The 23,302-nt window shown below is 33.2% G+C and overlaps 1 protein-coding gene across 3 annotated transcripts in view; it reads left to right on the plus strand.

The window, feature by feature from the left end:
- MEMO1 (mediator of cell motility 1) overlaps window positions 1–22,785 on the plus strand; it is a 130,776-nt gene extending 107,991 nt beyond the window's left edge. For all 3 annotated transcript variants that reach the window (XM_081253533.1, XM_081253532.1, XM_081253531.1), the window contains 4 exons: window positions 2,410–2,552; window positions 10,909–10,985; window positions 20,630–20,734; window positions 22,113–22,785. In XM_081253533.1, the coding sequence (XP_081109659.1) occupies window positions 2,410–2,552; window positions 10,909–10,985; window positions 20,630–20,734; window positions 22,113–22,244 (457 nt within the window). In that variant the 3' untranslated portion in view covers window positions 22,245–22,785. The remainder of the gene's footprint in view (window positions 1–2,409; window positions 2,553–10,908; window positions 10,986–20,629; window positions 20,735–22,112) is intronic.
- The last annotated feature ends 517 nt before the right edge of the window (window positions 22,786–23,302 follow it).

Raw genomic sequence — 23,302 nt, forward strand, 5'->3', positions numbered from 1 at the left:
CACCATCAGGGCCTCTCCTCAGAATATATGAATTTATTCAGTCCCTATATGGGTCTCTCCTTTCCCAGACCTCCCTGTTAGATTTCTAGGTAGTCCTCAGGTTTGTGGCTTGCCTCAAATGATATGGTAATTTCAGGCTACAAAAGCTGCAGGATTTTCTGTTTCCTGCTGGGTGTGGGTATTCTGCTCTCTACTGCAAATCAAAGTCAGCCTCCTTCAGCGGTGAAGCTGCTGGTTTTCACAGGTAATCTCACCTTGCTTTCACCGTAATGTTGGTGGAGCAGGGAAGGGACATAGAGTCAGTTCCTGGTAAGATGCCAGACTTCCACTGTTCTTCCCAAGAAATCAGTTTATTTTTCATGAATAAACTCTTCTCACTGTGTTTTTCGCCCTTGGTTGATTTCCAGAGCACAATGGTTGGTTTTTTTGACAGTTTTATCAGTTTTATAATTGTCATTTGAGGGTGAGATTTTATATTCCTTCACTAGGGAAGGCCAACTTCACCACTTGGATTCTAAAACCTAGGAATACTACATTTCAAAGCCAAATGCTCTTTTCTCTAAGTCATGCTTTGTGAGGATAGAGAACAACAAGAAATTTTTTAAAAAGAGAAATAACAAAGAGGTGGATGGATGAATCTTGATTCAGAACTTAGATTTCTAAGTAGTATTAGACTTTTACCTCTGTGTAGATAGTTCAGACAGGTTAATTGAATAGTTTGGTGGCTGTTATGGAGAGGAGATGTGTTGTTTGCTCAGAGTGAAGCAACTATTGTTGACAAAGTACTTTTCTTGTAGTATTCCTTACTTCGTAACAGTTTTATGAAAAGGGTATTGTAATTATGATCATTTTACAAATAATATAAATTTTTAGGTTGGTAACTTACCTATGCTCTCAACATTTATTTGTATGTGATAGAGATAGTACTTGAGCCCATTTCTTCTGACTTCTTGTTTTTTATACTCTATATAACTGCTTCCCTACTATGTCATAATTACTTGCAGACTCTTTAATGATCTTAGTGTATTTATTTATGTAGGTAGTACTTGAAGTTAGAACAATTCATAACAATCTTCTTGAATTTTTACTAGAGCTCAAATTCTTTTCTTTCATATGATAATCACTCTTAACTTACTGAAGAGCCCCTATTCGTTCATGCAGTTGTTAAGCAAAGTGGTAAGAATCAGAGAAAGAGATATCCCATGGCAGCTTCCTCTGCCAGCTTCCTCTTTTTTTCTTACTCCATAGATGCAGATTCTGCCCAAGAAGCCCCTGCATTGCAGAGGGACTGGAGATCTGTATGATCTGTTTATTTCGCAATTGACAAGGGTAAGGGGGCCTTTTTGGGGGAGGCGCTTGGGTGCCCTGAATTTAGCTTTATGAAGCTGAGCTAACATTTATTTTGGTAATACTTAAACCTAGTATTTTTACAGACCCTTTTATGAATTCTGTTTGTCCTACATCAATTAAGTGCCGGATTATCATATTAAAAAGCATTTATTACAATGATTTTTTTTAAAGTCCTGTTTAGAACAAGTCAGACAAACATGATTCATGCTTCTAAAATTCCAAATCTGGGATCCTTTAGAATATAAATAATATTGAATATATGTAAACAAAATTTCACTACAATGAAAAATTTAAAAGGTCTGTTTCTGTAGCCCGTCACAGTTATTCTTAATTAATCTGCTCTGTTCCTTTTCCATAAATCTTTCAACCTATAGAGTGAAAAAGGGACTTGTGGATATGCCATAAACATTGTGGATGGGCGTGGCGTCTTTTTCTTGCTGCTAGAAATTAATATCTATTTCCTTGAATTCTATGTCCACCCTAGATGCCGGTGAAATTTGAGTTGTATCTTCAGACTGTCCTGTATCTGTTTATTAGTATAGGAGTAAGGTGCATTTGGTGAATCTTACGGGAGCCAAGATAAGTTTTGTAGGTCTCACTTGGCAGGTTTATAGAACAAGTGCCAGAAATGGTGGTATTTATAATCGGATAGAATTAAAATAAGTGAGGAAGAATTTAATACTCTTAAAATTACAGAAGCATTGGGCAGAGATGATTGTAGCTTTTATGGGTAGTTGAGAAGACTTGACTTGGTGATGGTTTGATGGGCTTATTTTTATATTCGAGGATATTATTAGTAGTAAAATAGCTTTGTTTACCTAAAGAAGTATTGTACATTTCTGTGATTTAAATAGATATTTTTAGTATTCTGTACTTCATATTTTTAAATGGTTTTCTTTAAACATTAATTTATAGATTTTAAGAATTCAGCAATATTATGTATATTATCCATTCCACTATTAATAAATGTTCCACTTTTTAGTGCCAACACAATGGAAAACTATTTTTATTCTTATATTTCTTAAATGACTTTTTTTTTTTTTTTCTGTTTTCTTTAAGCCATAAGGATGAGTTTACCATTATTCCTGTGTTGGTTGGAGCTCTGAGTGAGTCAAAAGAACAGGAATTCGGAAAACTCTTCAGTAAATATCTAGCGGATCCTAGTAATCTCTTTGTGGTTTCTTCTGATTTCTGCCATTGGGGTAAGTTCTAGATTTTAACATTTCATGGTAGATATTATGTACTTGTGGTTAAAGGTATCTTTTCATTCTAAGCTCTGATTTTCAGTTCTTTATCACTTTCTGTGGAAAGTTTTACTTTTAGCAACAATGTTTAAAGGTGAATAAAGAAAGTCTTTTGGTCATTTAAAAAGGATGAGATTGTAATAGCGGATTATGGATACATTTCCAAAGGCGACTGGTATAATTGGATTCACACTGTGAGGGCATCCTTGCTTAAGACACTTAGGTTAGTGGGAGCTAAGATTTTTTAACCCCATTTCCAGTTAGAGTTGTGTGATAGATTCTCTGAAGTTAAATTTTTGGTGGATAAAACAAATGTTCTTTAGACCGTAGAAGAGCACTGTGTGCTATGCAAGTCCTTTTCCACATTTTCTTTTTTGTAATTAGTCTTTTCTTCTTTCTTTTTTTTCCTTTGGTGCTTAATTTTTGCCCATAGTTGCCATCAGTTTAGAGCTACCCTCCAAAGGTTGTAACATGTTAGCTATTAGCACTGTGGTCTAAATTGGTAATGGTTCATAAGGGTAAGGAGTCCTAAGAGATTTTTGTTATTATTGTGAATTAAAAGAATAAGGAAGCTTCACAGTGAATAGATCATAAAGGAAGTGAGACATTTATGGATGCCTTGTTCAGTAAGTTTTGGTTTTTTTTTGAATTCTTTGGATACAATTTGTTCTCATTTATCCATTACTGTTGTAGAATATTTCTGAATCCTATTCCTTTTAGGACATCTCTTTGACTCATTTATTTTAATGGTTTAAGGATGCCATTATCTGTTCATTCTTCAGTTATTTCTTTGATTATAGTAAAAACATAAGGCACAACGCCATAAATTTTCAGATACAGAATGGCCAGAAAAACATCCTTAATGAGATATAGGGAGACCTGGCTTTTACATGTCTTATCATTGATTGCTGGAGTTTATTCAACATTTTTATCAGGCCTGGATAGGCTGGTTTCTTCTTCTCTTACCTCATGCTGCACTATGCATGGCCTTGAGATTTCGGTTCAAGAGAACCATCCTCCCTAATGGTATAGATAAGTATTTCTGTTTAAGGCACTGATTTCTCAGCTGGGGCTGACTGCCCCCCCCCCAGGAGACATTTGGAAATGCCTAGAGACATTTTTGGTCATCACAGCTGGGGTGGGGAAGGAGGTGGGGATGCTATTGGCATCTAAGGAGTAGAGTCCAGGAAAGCTGTTAAATAAACATCCTACAGTGCACAGGACAGCCCCCCACATCAAAGCATTATCCTGCCCCAAATGTTGATAGTGCTCAGGTTGGAAGCCTTGGATTAGGGTATGCATGTAGCTCTGCTACCTTGTCAAACTCCTTAAGAGGCTCTCAGGATTCTTTAATAACGACTTCTATTTGCTAGTTGGTTTGTTACCTTTGGCAGAAGTTATTTTTTATGGATATAAGTATATTACTTAGATCTGAGTAGGTAGATGCTTGAAAGAGTTCTTGGGAACTTTGAAGTTTAATAATAAAACTAGGGAGTATCATTATTGAAAAAAAGGCTATTTTACTTAGTATTATGAATTTGTGTTGATAATAAAGCATGTTTTAGAAATTAAAAGTTCCTGAAGCATGTGTCCCCTCCCTCTTTTAATTAAGGCTCTTATGAATCATTTAAAATCACTTTTATGATTTGAATAATTCGCTCCCCTGATAGTGTTCTTCAGGTCCCTCCCTCAAGTTTGGCAGCACATACAACCACAGCATAAATCCACATAAAACATGAGTAGATTTTGGGGGTTTTATTTTTGCGATACGTGGGCCTCTCACTGTTGTGGCCTCTCCTGTTGCGGAGCACAGGCTCCGGATGCGCAGGCTCATGGGCCCAGCCGCTCCGCGGCATGTGGAATCTTCCCAGACCGGGGCACGAACCCGTGTCCCCTGCATCGGCAGGCAGACTCTCAACCACTGCGCCACCAGGGAAGCCCCAGTAGATGTTTTCATATTGCTCTTTTATGTGGACTCATCCTTTTTACCTCATTGATGATTATAAAGCAAATCCTAAGCCACTACTATATTTAAGTAGAATGTTGAGAGAGAAAGATGAATTTTGTCTTATATTCTATCTAGGTCCTCAGAAAATTATTTAGGCCATTTGATCTCCTGATTTCTTGAAAATTTTGGAATTTAAATTGCAAGATAGAATTTTTTGGTGATAATTACAAAAAAGAACTCAAAATTTCCAGAGGTTGATAAATGTTAGCTATGGGAATCATCTAGAGACTAAAACATATTTATATTTACATTTGGTGATTAAGTAATGGAACTTTTTCAAGTGTTTATTTTTTCAGTATCACTATCACTAACAATACTCATTAAGTGCTTACTTTGTACTTATGGAAAGCACTGTACTAATTCTTGTTAGGAAATTTGATGGAGGTTTGGGAGCAAGTGGAAAGAGTTACATGGACACTATTCCAAAACTGGTAGACTCCTTTCTACAATAGTAATAGTAACTGTCATTCTTGTAAAATAAGCATCATTTTCTATTTTATATGCCTGTTGAAATAATATGAATCATTGGCTAGTTATGGGTTAAACTGTGGTTAGTTAGAAATTGTTTCATATTTTTCAAATTCATGCTTTATTGGCATTGGTCATCTTTCCTAAATTAATGGGAGGTATATTTCCATCTCAAAAGTCTAGCTTTTTCTCATGACAATAATACTTAGTAGTTTCTCCTTCTTGTTTTAAAGATGCTGTGCAGATTGATCTTACCATACTAAATAATGATGACACTGAATTCTAAGTCATTTCACAGGAAGGATTCATTTCCTCAAGTACTCAGAGATCTTAGAAGTTTCATTGAGTTAGGCTCTTAACACACTCCACGTTTCTGAATAGCTTGTTTTTGAAGAAAAATCACTTAATTGATTGTGGTACAGTTGATCAATTACTCACATATATACAGTGGAATTTTTTTGTTTTTGTTGAATAATAGAGTACTGGCAGTGACGACATCTTTCATCTCTAGTGGTCATTTCTCTTTATATAATATAATGTCCAGCTTCTGTGGAAAATAAAATGAGAAACTTGATGATAGAGACAGTTAGGAGACCTATATGTATGTAACTGGAAGGATTTTGCCTTTGTCAACCTTATTTGTTAGCCAATGTCCATTATAAGAATGACTTTTTTTTAAAGAGTATTTTGCTTTAAAGATGTTCATCTTTCAGATACCATTTAGCTCTTATTTAGACTTGAAAGAGATATTAGAGAAAAATAGAAAGATTAAAATACTCTCAATTTTTCTTTTTGGGTGAGAGAAGCAAAGGGAGAGTTGGGAACCTAGATTCTATTGTGCCCTGTCTTTCTATCCCCTCATTTGAATCACCCCGCCAACCCCCTGCGTTTCAATTCCTGCCTTTTATTTGATCATTAGGGAGTCCAATAGGATGATGTTTCCCTGGTAACGTTTTAATGATCCCACCTCTTTTCACCTTTCCTGCTACTATCAGGAAGAGTGGCATACATTTACTGCTAGTATTTGACTTTTACCATGGTGAAGTAATGTTGTCCCCATACTTTGTGTACTTACCAAGTTCCACATCCTAGAGGATGACTCCATGTAAGAGGATTTTGTCTGGACCTATTTTAGTTTTTCTAGTTAGTAGAATTTTTATTCTACTTTCCTGAGTTTCATTTTTGCTATTTTCCATATATACTGTTAATATTTGTGTTTTCCTGATCACCCTGAACTTTATACTTCCAAATTTAGATTATTGACAACTTTCATTAACATAACTTTCAGTTAACTTCTAAGAAGTTTCTGAATGAAACTGGACCTAACAGAAATTGATTCTTTAAAAGTGGGTTCATGCTTCTATTTAATTTTCTTTTTAAATGGTAGTTTTAAGTTCAAATCAGTTTCAATAAATTTATTTGGTAGATGTTAATGATAAATTATATTATTTTGTTAAACTATGAATAGAGTTTACACTACAGTCACTTCAGCAGTTTTGGATTTTTATCTATAAACTTACATTTGTCTAGGTTTACGTAAGTTCTTTTTTATAAATATGTGCCACTTATTAAAATTGGCATTCTCCTTCAATGTTTATGAAATTTATATCTTTATTCTGATTTCTAATTTAATATATATTAACATGTGATTATTCATGCATACTCTTCTTCCTTTCTGTTGTTAGTCTCTTGGGTCTGAGGGTATTACTATTTTCTAAATATTTAAATTGGTTTGAGTGTAAGTTAGCTAATTCCTGAAATATATCTTATTCAGGCTTTCACATTTGTCTTCTCAAATATTGGTACATACTGATTTCACATATTTAGGGTTTTGATCTTTTACAAGTTTGAGATAAAGCCAATAATTTTACATTATAACTAAGACTTCAGAATGAAAGGACTATAGTATTTTACTTATAAAAACGATTACCTTATTTGAGATACTTAGATAATATTTTCTTTATGAAGTACATTTTTTCTTTGGTAGTGATGTCAATTATGAGTGTCCCCAGTTTAGGTCCTTAGTGTACTGTGGTTTAATAGTCTATCTCACAGGTTGTTGTGAGGTTTAACTCAAATATTTGAAAACGTTTTAACATATAAACATAAAGTGGTTACGTAAATGTGTAACAGTACAGTTTTTACTGGACATATGTCTGGTAGTCTGTCTTACTGACTGATCTTTTGGGGGCTTTATTGAACAACTTTCCAAGCTCATGTTTATTTCTGCAATCTAGTGTATAGCTTAATGTTGAGGTATTTAATATTTTTTTTACTTTTTGTTTTGAGGTAATTCAAAAGTAGTGTTGGTTCTTGTACCATTCATTGTTATGTTTGTCCTCATTAGTTGATTGTTGTGTGTTAAACAGACATCCCTGGAGCTTATTCTCCACACTCTGTGAATCCACTCATTAATCACCAGTCACCTTTGGAGATGGGAAAATTACTTACCTGTATTTCTTTTTCTCAGAAAGCGTGCTCTGGAATGGATTCACAAATGAGCTACCCTCCTTCCCTCAAAGAGTAAGGTTTCTGCTTTACAGGATTTTTTTCTTGGGTTATTTTTCCTCTCATCTTTTGAATTTGAAAAGAACTGAGGGAAGGCACCTGAAGAAACTACTGACATACTCACTAGGGGAGTTCCAAAGCTTGTGCTGCCCCTAGGGGCAGTGTCAATGGCTCTTAAAGCTAGAAAGCTCATACTTGGAGTTGAAACAGGGGCTCAAAGAATCCATTTTCCCAGTGTACCTTCTGAAAGGATAAGTTTCAGGTAAGTAATTTTCTCTTACTATGTGATATGCTTTATTCATACTTATATAAAAGTTCACAAGTCCAGTTCTCCAGGCACATAGGCAACTGTATTTGTTCAGTTTAGATGCATAAACTTAACTGAATGTTAAAAATATTGTAAAACAAAACTCATGAGGTACATGAAATCATAATGTTTTAAATGAACAATAAATACTTAAAATTGCATTTATGATCAGTGTATTACACTAGGGTTGTCTTTTTTATTTCTTGTTAAATAAAATCTTGATAAACTTTATTTTTTAATAATTAGAAACAAAAAAAATCTTTGGAACTCAAATTCCAAGTAGTGGTATTTAACTGAACTTGTGTGTGTGTACTCATGTGCACACACACATATATTCATGCATATGTGTGTATATACATTTAGGCTAGGATGATGGCAACTATTTACTTCAAATTAGATGCTTTCTTTAAGTATATTGACCAGAATGTAGCAATTTTGAAAAGTAATTTTGAAATGTTTGTATAATTAAAAACAATGATCGTAAGACAATTTGAGCTATCATAAGTAGGATACTTTTTTCAATGTAGTAGCTTAGTAGTGTAAATTTAGCTTCTTAACTGATAAATCCTTTAACGCTTATCAAATATTCCTACTCAGTTCTTCAGCTACTAAATGCAAGGTGGCTACTAAAGAGTAGCAAAAAGTAGATAGCAAAATATTAAACATTTGCTCATTGATTTTCTGTGTATATTGTCATTCTTATTAAATCACATGTTGATTTAGTATTTTAACTTACTTTAAACATTCTATGTACTTCTCTCTTACTTCAGAAGTAGTTTTTAAGTGAAAGTTACATTGAAAATGGTCCATATGAATAAGACCGCGTTTTAAAATATAGTTACATTTTTGACTTATGATTAAGGCAGGTTTGACCAACTTCAGCCGTTTGAAACAGTGGCTCTGAACTTGGAAGTAAATAGAAAAGACTTTCGAATAGTAAATGTCACAAAGTACATGCATTTTTCTCTGCACCTGAGAGTAGCAGTCTTGAGATAAGACAGTTATGTCCCAGTCACAGGGATTATTGACAACTAAAACTGACAGTTATCATCAGAAGCAAGAAAAAGAGAATGTGTTAGTATAAACCTGAAGCAGCTCAGGTTCAAAGAATATTCATCTTGATTTCATCCAAGGATATTACTCTTATTACAGTGACAGTGAGTGAGAATTTTCTTGTCTAAGATTATTCTTTTAATTGTTTATTCATTTCACAGAAGATTTGGGGCAGCTTCATCAAAAGAACTTTGAAACAGAAGTAGAAATTTAGTACCAATGAATTGAATCACTAAGTTATTATGACAGACTTTATATTTGGCTTTGAACCTTCTGGCAGCCAGCTGGCAAATAGGAAAAATAGGGTGAATTATATAGTTCCTGTTGTTAGCTAGGAGGAAGTACATGTATTCTTTAAAGAAAAACAAAGCTATACTTAACTCTAAATTTTGTAAGAAACGTCTGATGAGTTATTTAATATAGGGGTACTCAGTGATAGAATTGTCACTGTTTAAGAATTTTTTTAGTGCAAGGACTGTAATGAATCTGATAGTTATAGCAACATGCAGTAATCTCCAATGTTTACCAGAAAAGGTTGTTATATTCAGAATGCAGGTAATTGTCTCAGAACCCTATTGCTTGATTATAGGATATCATGAATTTTAAGATGCAATATTTATTTAATAATGGCGCTGGGCAGGGGGTGCGGGGAAATAAGAACTGCCACATTGAGTAGTTGTGCATGTTAATGTATGTGAAAAGTTAATATGTGAAAGTTAAGGAAATACGGTATGTTGTAGAAAGGTGACCATCAGAGATGATTAGCATCAACAAGTTAATGAAATGTTAAGAACTGTGATGTGTAGTTTCTCTAAAAAAGGACATCAAAAGGGTGTTATAATTTTACATGGCTCATTATTTATAAGGTGATTTTTTTAGTGAGATAAACAGAAAACTTAAAAATCATAATTATCCAGCCAAAGAAACCCACCTCCTCAGATGGGAGGATAATAATTGGATATGTGAACTTCGCTGTAAAATTGAAGCACAAGATGCATAGTATGTGTGTGTATGATTAGTGTACTCTAATACCTTCAGAATTGCATTTTGGTGAATCTTTAAAAATAAAGAATATAAAAGTAATGAGTTCTTGGAAATAAAGGCATTGCTGAAAAATAGGTTTAGATATATCTGAAATACAACATAATCAGTTGAATAATAATATGTAATTAATTATGAATATGTTTAACTTTTGGCTTTTCTTTGACTATAGTAGGAAGCAAAATTTATTTCCTGAGCCTTTTGTTTTCTACCTTCTTTTTAAACTTCTTCCATTTTACCCTCTGTGTTCTTTGGAGAATAGCTAAACATTGAATGTCCTGTGCTTGTACCTTTGTTGAGATTTTATTGTCAGAGTAGGACTATTTGTTATATTTATACTTCTGTGTATCCTACTTGAAGGCACTTGTATTGATCCTTTTCCAAGTAGAAAATTTTGCAAAAATGAGATAAATTTTAAAAATCTAGGTCCTAAAAATTATACAAGCCACATATATCTCTGACCTGCTTTTTTTCTTTCTTTTCTGTAGTAGAGATTAAATCTTTGCATTTGTACAACAAAAGCTAAGCTTTCATTAATTTGTTAAATTGAGATAGTTTCCTTAAGCCAAATTTTCTTGAATCATATTCTTGGCGTTTACTTTCCATTATAGACCGATATAATATGTTTAACAATGCTTCTAACTTTTAAACTGTTTGTTTCCATAGTCTTCTGTATTGCTCGTGACTTTAAGGTTTTACAGTTTGAAATAGTTTTTAACATCATGAAACACTGGTGATATATCATTTCTTTATTACCTTCCCAAATATGCCTTTTATTTTTATGTACAAGGGCTCTTGGGAATGATTTTCTCAGAGGCTTAAGCTGTGCTTTGCCTTCCATGAGAACTGAAATTATTTGGTAAGCGCTTGCTTTCTTTTTAGCTTCTAATTTTTCCCTATTTTATTTTGTACATGATATTTGTTTCAAGGTCAAAGGTTCCGTTACAGTTACTATGATGAATCCCAGGGGGAGATTTATAGATCCATTGAACATCTAGATAAAATGGTAAGTCCTTCAGGTGTGGGGTTTTACTGCTCTAAGATTTTTTCTTTAATTTCAGATTAGTGATTCAAGACTTAATATGTTAAAATATACAATGGGCTAATAATTCTTTCCCTATCTTTAACTAAATGTGCAATATATATTTTGTAATCATGTGATATTGATTATAAAAATAATCCCTGTTCTATTAGTAGAAATTTCCTTCATCTTAATTTTATTTGATTAATTACACCTTGAATAATTAGATACAGATTTTTAGATACTATTTGGGGAATGTCTTAGTTTTAGGGACAATGGGATACTAATTCCATTACTTACTGTTAAGCAGAAACAACCATAGCAAATTCTAAGTTTATTTTATTATTTAATTATATTTTTTGGCCATTTGGGTTTTTCTTAAATGGAATTTGAATTTGTTTTAAATTAGAATTTTAAAGCATTATTGTATTCTTAACTAGCCCAGGAGTTGAATCTAGCAGATATATCACTAATTCGCTCTGACCTTCAATAGATCGTTTCAATTTTCTAGTCTTCAATTTGTCATCTCTAAGATGAGAGACTTGGAGAGGCTTGGTCTCTAAATTGTCTTTAAACTCCACCAGCCTTTAAGTCTGTAACCTGTTAAAGTTAAAGTCAGCTTTACCAGTGTGCGAAAAGCTTTATGTATATGTTTTAGTATAAAAATATTTAGTCTAAAGTAGATAAAACATTTTACTAAGGAATCTGGATCTGAAACTATAAGTAGATTATATTGAGTAGTATTATTTTATTAAAAGTCAAATGGAATGAATGCAGTTACTTAGGAGATTTTATCATACAAAATAGTTACGAGATTTTATCATATTTAAATTTATTTTGTTACTTTAAATCCAATTGTGGCCTAATGCTTTTACCTTTGGAATTTTGTTTGGATTTTAATTCACTGACTTTTGGGGTTTTTTTGGCTTTATTATGTTGCCATTTCAGTCAATTAATTCTTTTCTGGCTACTATTCTAATCTTTTTTTTCTGAGGTTTAGTTCTTAGTTGCCTCAGAAAACTTTCCTAGTTCTATATCATTTATTTTCTTCATATAGCAAATGGTTAATGAGTATCCACTGTGTGTCTGGTACTATGTGAAGTATTGAAGATATTAAGAAGAGAAAACATGATCTCCCACTTAATGGATCTTACAGTCTAATCATCAAACAGATTTAGAAAGAAGCTGTTACAATATAGAGATATAAGATATTTATGAGGCAGTGTGGATACACTGGTCTCCTTACTATTTCTTGATAATGCCATATATGTGCCTAGCTTAGGGCTTTTGCCCTTTTTGCACTGGACTGTCTCACTTTATGGCTTTGCTCCATTTTCACCTTCCCAAGGTGGCCTGCTGACCACCGTATTTAATTTGACATCTTACACTCCACCCTTTCAGCATTCCCAGTCCACCTTACCTTACCGTGTTCCACTTTTTCTTCTAAGAAACTGAATATTTTACTTATTTATTACAGAAGGATATTTGTTTTGTTCACTAATGTATCCAAGTGCTTAGAATAGTGATTGGAACATAAGTAGGTGCTCAACAAATATTTTTCAAATGGATGAATTGGTGACTGTAATCTTCCTATATACATAATTGAATTAATTGAATACCCTAAGTGTACTCTGAGAAAGAAATAAAAGGAAAGTAATTTATAATAAATTAATATATATTTAATAATGTAAATGCTCAGGCACCAACTGTACTAAAAGAGACAATGAAGTAGTTAGATGCTTACACATAGTATCATTAATATAACAGCCACATACAAACAGTTGTTTATATTTGTGACTTACATTTACCAAGTTACATTGGTGGGTGACTTGATTTTCCAAAATGGTGAACATTTCTTAGCAAAACTGTAAACGAAACAAAGTACAGTCTTCCCTCACTTTATATGATAGTTTGTTCCTGGGAAAACTATTGTATATTAAAATCATGCAAAACTTCTTTGTGTTTGTATGTAAAATGGCGTTAGAGTGTAGATAATTATAAGCAGGTTTTTCGCATACATGGACATGTGAGTGAAAGTGTTATAGGATGAGAACAGTACTTTCTGTGTGGGACTGTCCTGTAGTGCAGGACAGTCAGCATCCCTGGATTCCACCTACCAAATCCTCTGACAGTATCTTCTAGTTATTGGCACAACCCAGAAATGTGCCCACAATTTTCCATTATGCCCCTGTGGTGAACAGTTATTCTGTGACCTTACCCTGCTTTATTTTTCTTCTTAGTACTTATTACTCTGTGATTTATTATTTGTTGATTTGTTGATGAAAACCTGCCCTATTAGATTATAAGCTTTGTGAGATCAGGATCTTTGTCCATTTTATATCAGCCTGTTTGTGGTACTCAGTATATATATTTGTTAAATTAATGGATGAGTGGATGGGAGAGTAGTGAGAAATTAGGCTAGAGAATCTAGAACAGGCTGTTTAAAGGATATCTAATAGGAAAGTGATAAAATCAGATTGTATGTGAATAGATCGTATAGTTGCAGTGCAGCAAATGGGTTGGAGGGAGGCCAGAGGAGAAATGAGTAGACTAGTTTGATAATCCAAGTGAGACATGTTAATTCAGACAGTGGATGGGTTGGTGATGGTGGAAGAGAGGGACAGAGTGGATGTATCCAGTATATTTTAGAGACAAATTGATGATAGAACTTGGAGATCAATTGAACTTGGAGGGGAAGGAAGTATCAAGGATGATTCCTTCTAAAAAATACAACAAACTAGTGAATATAACAAAAAAGAAGCAGACTCACAGATTTAGAGAACAAACTAGTGGTTACCAGTGGGGAGGGGGGAGGGGCAACATGGAGGTGAGGGAGTGGGGGGTACAAACTATTGAGTGTAAGATAGGCTACAAGGATGTATCGTACAACATGGGGAGTAAAGCCAGTATTTTGTAAAATTGTAAATGGAATGTAACCTTTAACAATTTATAAAAAATAAAAAAGTAAAAAAAGGATGTTTCCTAAATATCTGGCTTATGCTGCTGGTTAAGTCTTGGTTATGTTCTCTTAGGTCGGAAGCACGAGAAGATAGGACTAGATTTTTTACGAGGTAGGGTGATCATAAATTGTATTAGGATATGTTATATTTGCTATTGCTTTTAAGGCATCCAAGTGGAGGTGTCAACCAAGTAGGCATTTGGATTTTCTTTTCACCAGTTATTTTTTATTTTTATTTTTATTTTTTTTGCGGTATGCGGGCCTCTCACTGTTGTGGCCTCTCCCGTTGCGGAGCACAGGCTCCGGACACGCAGGCTCTGGACGCGCAGGCTCAGCGGCCATGGCTCACGGGCCCAGCCACTCCGCGGAATGTGGGATCTTCCCGGACCGGGGCACGAACCCGTGTCCCCTGCATCGGCAGGCGGACTCTCAACCACTGCGCCACCAGGGAAGCCCTCACCCGTTATTTTTGAGTGCATTTACAGTTCTAGGCACTGGTGGAGATATGGCAGTAAACAAGCCAACTTGCTCTCATGGACATTTTATTCTAACAGGAGGAGATACACATTTTTTTTTTAAGTTAAGGATATTGTATATGTTAGTTTCTAATAGTGATGTGTGCTATGCAGAAAATATTAAAAGGGTTTTTAAATAGTATATAATTCTAGGCTGCTTTAGATTGAATGATTGGAGAAAGACTTCCTGAGAAGGAATATTAAATTGAGATATAAATAAGAAGGAGAAAACCAAGTGAAGATTAGAGGGAAGAGCATTCTAGACAGAACTGCCATTGCAAAAACTTTATGATGAGAAAGAGGCTAGTGTGTTAGAAGAATGGGAAAAAGGTCAGGGTTGTAGGAATATAGTAGATAGGGATTAGAGTGACACAGCTCTGGTAAGAGAGGTGGGCAGGGATCAGATAATGTAGGGCTTTATAGTCCAGGGTAAGAAATTTATGTGAATACGGTGGGAAGTGAAATGATGTAGTAATGAAATAATTATTTTAAAAGTCGGTCTGGCGGTTGTGTAGAGAATAGATTCTACAAGAAGGTCAGGAGTAGTAACAGTGAGCATTGGCAGGAGTTTAGGGGAGAGAAAATAGTAATTTGGACTGGGGTGGTAGTAGTGGAGATAGAAGTTCATAGATTTGAGTTCTTGTATTCATCAGGGCTTTGCTAATGGATTGACTATATTGGTTGGGAGCTCAGAGAAGAGGTCTGGAGTAAGTTTGGGCATTCTCAACATGTAGATGGTAATCAAAGCCAGGGCAGAGATAAGGTTGTCTACTATAGTAATCCTCAACCCCATCTTTACAACTGAAATCACTTGTGGAACTTTTTCAAAATAAACTTGCCCATACCCATCCCTGGATATCCACTTTCAGTAATATGGAGAGAGTCCCAACAACTTTATTCCAGAATAGCTTCGTAGGTGAGTTTGAGCTAGCCTATTATGGCCCCTGATCTGTTGAAGTAGAAGAAAATTTCCTGTTCATCTTCTTTCCCTTTGATTTCTACTCAGCTCTTTAAATCATTGGTAAACTTTAATCAGGCAACATTTAATTTTTCAAATGTAAGAATTTGTAAGTCAGTGAATTATTGAGTATTTGCTTCATATTAATATGTTTGAATTTAGTATTTGATGTAACATTTGACTTGGACTTGATTTTGTGGTCTGTTTATTGAAACATTTCTATTTATATATAGAATTTTTTAATAATATATAGAAGTTTTAAAGGGATCTAAAGCGGTCTGTTCTTTTATTAGCATGCTATTAATTCAAGTTATAAGTCCATTCTGGGAGTTAGAATAAATGGATTAAAATAATAAGCATGGTTAGGTCTGTACATATACTCATGTATATATGATTTTATACATGTATGAGTATATGTACACTCACTATTAGGCAGACTCTTATACAATGTGTTTTCTTAATTGGTTTATATAACCAAATGGTGAATATCCCACTGTATCTTGCTTTTCACAAGTGTTATTTTATGTTGTAAATAATTTCTTTCATTTCAGAATTAATATCTTAGTTGCTATATACAATCTTTTCAGAGCAAAATATAGTAGGATGCTTCTCTGTACAAGTATTGCAAAAATGTAGCAATTGAATTGTAATTATACGTTTGGAAAGTTTGATAGAGTGAAAAGATTATTTTTAAGTATAAAATTTTAGATTCAATTTTTTAAAAATTATTATGTTAATTAAGTTTTGGTCCCTTTTTTTAATCAGAAAAGTCTTATTAAATATAGTTATTAAAATGCTAGAAAATAAATGAAAGTTTTTAGTTCCAAAAGCAAAAGAAAAACTGCTAATTCTTTTTTTTTTTTGGCAAAAATTTTATGTCTAGCATTTGAATATCTTGGAAGTTAATTATGTGAAGAAAACACATAAGGAAGGAAGAATGTATCGGAAAACAAACAATCTTCCAAATGTTGTATTTGGGAGAAAATAACTAGTTATAAGAGATATAGATTCTGAAAGTCTTAGAATATTACTGACTACTGACCATGTTTTTTGGAAATTAGTACTTTGCAATTTCAGTAATTATAGTGACCAAAGCAGAACATATTTTAAGAGGTTGATTTTTGTGAACCTTTTAGATTACATACTGGAAACATTAGCCACATTTATACATATTTTATATATATTACATGATCATAGGTTATTTTTTCCATACTACTTTTGATATAGACCAGTGTTTCCTTATGGCTATTGGCATATTATTTACGATTTGGCAGAGAGAATCTGAAAATGTCATTGTAGTCAGGCTTGTAACTTCTTTTCCTTCCAAATTTACTAGTAGTCACTTTGTTTACTTTAACTTCAACTTTTTTTCTTCCTTTTACTCTTCTGAAAGTGAAATTGTTCATGTTTGTCCACTCATACTTCTTTCTCTTGAACTTAGGCCAGTAGTTTAGTTTCTTTAGTAGTCTTTAGTCAGTTTTACAGCATCATCTTTAAGGTAGCTATTTATTAGTACACTGGTTCTTAGCACTGCTATATTTAGGGTGATTTCTTTTTTCCATAAAATTTCTTTCTAATGAAGATTTTATCTTGATACCTCTTAAAGAAACTAGAATATTTCCTTTTCCTACCTCATCTTCCTTAATGTGTACCCATCTCTCCAACATAAATGTGTATCCTTATTTTAAAAAATAAGGCCACAGTCCTAATGATTTGATAATATGGTTTTAATTATCTGTTAATAATTGATAGACATGATTCTAGTTCTTATTTCTCAAAGACTTCTAAAAATGTTTTGCTACTCTTTTGTGTCTGTTACTTTAGATTACATCTAGGTGATAGTATTTAAAATTAAATAAAATTCAAATTAAATAACTTATTAAAAAGGGAAGACCTTTGTTGTCTTATTAGAGTCTTAAATTTGCAGCTCTGTTAAATAGGCAGTTAAAACTGCCTATTCGCTTTGGGATTACCATTTAGGATTTGACAATACAAGCTTTCACTTATTACTTGGAGAGTCAGCACAATGATAGATTCCCTCCGCCCTTCTTCCCCTCAAGGTAGGGAGTTAGCTTTCAGTTTGAGAATTTCTTGCTGAAACTGTTAACTTCCTCAGAAACCCGTACTGTGATGGATAGGCTCTTGGTGTTTATAATGTCTGTTTGTATCTTAGAGCTGAATGGGTAGTGACCCACTTCACTGCTTCATATTAGATTAAGTTCATGTGAACAAATTCTCAATATACCAGGCCCTAGGCAAGCTTTCTATCACCTGGACTTTAGATTTACTGATCATATCTTCCAGTATATTAAGAAATCAAAAAGTTCTTTAGGCGTATTTGGGAAGCATTTTTATTTTTCATCTTTTTGCAATTTGTGCAGTAATATCAAACTAGCATTTTTATCTTCTTGGAATTTTGGTAATAGTAATTTCAAAATTGTTTGCATCAAAACATAAATACATACAAAAGCTTATTTGTCAGTGTTCTGTGTTAGTTAATGGGTGTCCCATTCTGCAGTTTTACTAATCATTTTTGCTGTTGTTTGCATACTTTATCAATTTTCCAGTTGGAGAGCTTCACTCATGAGAAGTGCCTTAATTTTTCTCTCTATCCCTCCTTTATAAAAAGGCATACCTCTTTTTTTTTTATAAATTTTTTTTTTTTTTTTACTTTTGGCTGCATTGGGTCTTTGTTGTGGTGCGCGGGCTTCTCATTGCAGTGGTTTCTCTTGTTGAGGAGCGTGGGCTCTAGGCACGTGGGCTTCAGTAGTTGTGGCATGCGGGCTCAGTAGTTGTAGCTCACGGACTCTAGAGTGCAGGCTCAGTAGTTGTGGCACATGGGCTCAGTTGCTCCGCGGCATGTGGGATCTTCCCGGACCAGGGCTCGAACCCGTGTCCCCTGCATTGGCAGGTGGATTCTTAACCACTGCACCACCAGGCAAGTCCCAAAAAGGCATACCTCTTAACTGTCATATTTGTTAGAGAATTGAGTATAATGGAATTGATTATTGCCCTGGTAGGTACATAGCATACTTCAGGAAATTAAAATTTTTAATGTAGTCCCTTAACTTCCATCACCTTAATTTTTTACTTTCTGTGTTGTAATTTAACCATTATATCTTCATTTTGAACACTTTATTTATTTATACTTCTCTACATTTATAATTCTATATTTTCTGTGTGAAATTTCTTGGCCAGTTACTTTGAATTCTTTCTCTTCTACAAATGTGATCATTAGTTTTCTTCTCTTTGAATTACTCACGTTAATATATATAAATGTGATGTTTGTTCACAATGTGCTTTGAGATTTTAGTATTAAAATATACATTTGAACTTCAGTGTTACATGATTTATTAATAAGTGGAATTCTATTTAAGGTAAGCTGTCCTAGACTTCACCCAGGAGCATTGAAAGTTCTTTTATAATATGTATACCAATTGTACCTGTGTGAGAGTATTAAAGAATTGTTGGTATGTCTCTTGTTATTCTATATGAAGCAGAGTAAGTCAATGAGAAGCCTGGGATTAGAAATCCAATAGCCTAGGATTAGAAATTTGAGACAAGCTTTTAACGTTTTTTATGCCTTAGTTTCTTCATCTTTAGGGAGTTCTACCTTGATTATGCATATTTATGGAAGAGATTTGTAACTCCATCTCTGCATTACTACTTGGTTTAGAAATATGAGTGATTTTCTACGTACCAGAATTATAATACTAATTGTTTATCTTAGGTTTAACTTTTAAATTAGTTCATATTTCACTCGGTTTGCACCAAATGTCAGTGGAGAATGGTGACCTGTAAGCCTCCTAGTTGACAGGGGAAAACCAACTTAACCTTAAACACTGGTTGTGGATAAATCTGAGAGTGGCTAATTGATGTGCAAGCAATTGAAAGTTGACTATACACACATACGCTTATCTTTCAGATATATTTGTAGAAAATATGATAATGTTTATGAAAGACTTGGATATTCTGAAGAAAGATTCTTTATAAAATTAAATTTTGATTTACGTACTGCCATTGCAATATTTGTACTGTGTTACCTACTGATGGCTATCATTTTTCAGATGAATGTTCATCTGATTACTCTAGGTGATTTTACACTGTGCTTGTTAAAACATGTTAAAATATAATTAAAAAAACACAAAAATGTATCAGTTAATTCCTTAGTTAAACCACCATTTACATTTTTCCCAGAGGATATTAATCCAGTTTATTAAACACAAATGTAAAGTATTTCACCTGAATAAGAAAACAAGGTAAGGTAGTTGGTGAATGGATGAGTTAGAATCATTGATTTATTTGCTTGATTCAGATGAGTTAAAGTTGCTCTGTATTGATGTATTTTGAGCACATTATTTTGAATGCATTTGCAGAATACAGAATTAAGTATAAACAAGTGTCCAAATGATAGTTTTTGTTTCAATAGTAGTCTAAAAATTTTGATTCTCAATTAAAATCTTGAAAGCCAAGCATTCTAGCTTAAGAGATAAAGAACTTTTATTTTTTCAACTTATTTGTAAAGACCTATTTTGCTTAAGCTTTTATCAGTCTTTTATGAGCTTTAAATTGATTAAAATATATTAACTATTTTCTTAGTTTGTGGTCTCTTTTTATCACATACCTAAATACTGATAATTCAAAATGCCTTACACACTGTTGATGTTTAAGTATATGTTATGGAAAAAGTTAAATTATAATCAGCTCTTGATTATTTATGCCAGTGGTATGAGAAATATAATGGACATTGGAAAAACAGCCATATATCAAATTTAATTTTAGATTTTGTATGAAAATTTTCACAGCAGGTTTACTTGTGTAAATATTATATATGAAAAACATAAAATTGTGAAATATTTGAGGATTTGTGAGCTGAATGACAACTGGGGAAGGTGGTGTAGAAACATACCAGGAGGTCAGAGAAAACTGGGAATTAAATGTTTCAGTATGTTTAATATACATACTTAATAAAGTATGTATATTATTGAGGGTTGACTATAATGAGATTACCTTGGATGAATGAATTTGATATTTCACAGAGTTTAATGTTTAATGTATTTTCTTTACTTCTCCTTAATTGAAAAATTATGATTGTTAGCTCTAAGTAACAGTTTAAAAATGTAATTAGGAAATAATAAATTGTCTTATTTTCTTTTTCTTTAATTCTTTTTTTTCTCTTCTTCTTCTTTTTTTTTAGGGTATGAGTATTATAGAACAATTAGACCCTGTATCTTTTAGCAATTACTTGAAGAAATACCATAATACTATATGTGGAAGACATCCCATTGGGGTGTTATTAAATGTGAGTATCCTTAGGAGGCCTTGATTTTTTAACATTTGATCCTATTATGTTTCAAAATGTCTTAATTGTTATCATCTGTGACACCTTATTAGCTTTGGTGTTAGATATATAGTCAATTTTCTTTCTAGTTCCTTTAAGATAATTTAAATTTCCATTGTTTTGGTTACTTAAATAAAATTATATATCACTGTATGACAGGTCAGTACTTTCTTTTAAATACAGAAAGTTATTTAGAAGAGAAACCCATTTTTTTCTCTTGACTCTGAGCCAATTCCAATATGCTCTTTACAAATATAAACCAAAGTAACGTCTCAAGAAATAAGGTCTTACTAATTTTTTGGTTTTATTTAGTGTTCTTGACTTTATAAAAAATAAATGGAAGATTCTGCTCTTGAGTTTTAGATGTTCATAATTTAATAAAGCAAGGCAGATGACATGTATATGTTTTTCTCCTTATAACAAAAACAATATTTCATTTAAAGACTGGTAAAGAGGCAGAAGTTTTGGTTAGCTGGATTTTCTAAAGAGATAATAGCATTAATTTTTTTCCTAATAAAACTGAAATTGAAAGAAAATGAGAGACTCAAAAAGAAGACAGTGTACACTCAGGAATGGTTAGAGGAAGTAATAATGGGCTGCTCATTGTTTGGAGAGGCAGAGAAATACTGGAGTTGGTAATGTAGTCTAGAATAGTCTAGGGTAGGAACCTAAAGGTCTAGTCTAGGGTAGAAACCTAAAGGTCTAGTATTACTTTACTGTGATTTGAAAAATAGTACATTGTGGATTTTTAGGAAAGGTCTTCTCTTAATCAGTGTTGATTGACTGGGAGAAAAGCCTGTTAAGTGCTTAAATTGATTTATGAAATTTAAACTAGAATAAGCTATACTAATTTACTAAAGTTTGAATTGGGTCAAATAAAACTTTAGTAAAATAAATGATGAGCCAATTAACAAAGTAAAAACCCTGGTATACCTCTTAGATTTGGAACTTAATTTATATACGTTTAAAATTTCAGACAAAGAAAAGACTCCAACATTTCAAGACGAAAGTGGCCAAGGTTTGGTTTAGAGAATAGAAAGAAAGATACTATGATTTTTTAAATTTTTTATTTATTTATTTTTTAAAGTGCCTTATTAAGTACAGGGAGAGGTAGAGTGGAAGATGACTGATATTTATCAAGAAGCTAGATTAGGAGAAGTTCTTTGAGAGAATGAAATAAGTAGTTCTTTCTTTTTCCTATTTAATATGGGGCGACGAGAAATTCAAGAAACTAAGAGTGAGAGAGAGACCTAGGCTTCGAAGTTAAGCTACCAGCACATTCAAAGAGTGCTCACTTTTTTGTGTGATGTCTGTCATAACCAAATTTTTCTTTTTCTAGGCTATCACAGAGCTGCAGAAGAATGGAATGAATATGAGCTTTTCCTTTTTGAATTATGCCCAGTCAAGCCAGTGTCGAAACTGGCAAGACAGTTCAGTGAGTTATGCAGCTGGAGCACTCACGGTTCACTGAAGCTCTGAATCCTCAGGGATGCCACCTGCACATACTCATACTCTGTCCAGGGTCCCAGCCTAACCCTTACCAAGATACTGGTCCTGGTTTGGGGGGATTCTGAAACCTCAAACTAATAGAACTTTCTTCTCTTCTTTTCTAGTAGGTGTAGTCCTTCCTTAATTTCAACTCATTAAAAAAATGCTTTATAGTTTAGAGCAGTGGAAGGAAGGCTGGCATCAAAATATTTTGATCAAAAAAAAAAAGGCAATGTAAAGGCACAGTTGTGGCAGTCAGTTTTTTGAAAGTAACTTGTAAAGCATTTACCATATCCTAAATTTGCACTCTTTGCAGACTTGTGCACATATACTCCGCTTTCAGAATAGTTTTGCAAATTGTACACAAACAAACAAAAAGGGTGGAAGCTTTTTAATAAAGAAATTGCATTTATAAATGATCTGTATTAGAATATAAATATCTCCAGTTATAGTCAATTACTACCCGTGTTGTACAACAGATACCTTCTATTTTAGTTGCTAATAAAGGGCTACACAACTCAAAATAGTCTGATTTAAACTTATTGCTCTGTGGTACATATGAAAATTGTTTTTTATTAATTCCATTTCAGAATTTTTATGTTAAAAGTGGTAAACTTTAGCTCTTATGTAAAAATATGTTAGGATGTATTTTTATATTTTACATATTTATGTGATTTTTTTATCACAGATATTAGAATCATATTTTAAAGTTAGCTTTTAAAATTACATACAGTTTGCCTTTTTATGTGTGACATCACTTTGTGTCATTACTGTATTGTAACACAATATAAATTCAAGATTGGTAAAGAACATAGGTGTAGTCCTGTAATTCAGAGATAGTGCTTGATAGGCAGTAGTCTGCAAATGAGGAATATTGAAGAATGTCCTTAGTGTTTTTCAAATCATTGCAGACCATACACTGCTGCTATGCATTTTTAGTGCTTCAAGCAATTTGACTCTCTTACTTGAATTTTTAGCAAGAAGTCATTAACAATAACAAAAAACCACTGGATTTTCTTACAGTTCTGCAATTTTTTTTTG

The sequence above is a fragment of the Mesoplodon bidens genome (assembly GCF_964165515.1).
Source record: "Mesoplodon bidens genome assembly, chromosome: 14".
In the NCBI taxonomy this organism is placed as follows: Eukaryota; Metazoa; Chordata; class Mammalia; order Artiodactyla; family Ziphiidae; genus Mesoplodon; species Mesoplodon bidens.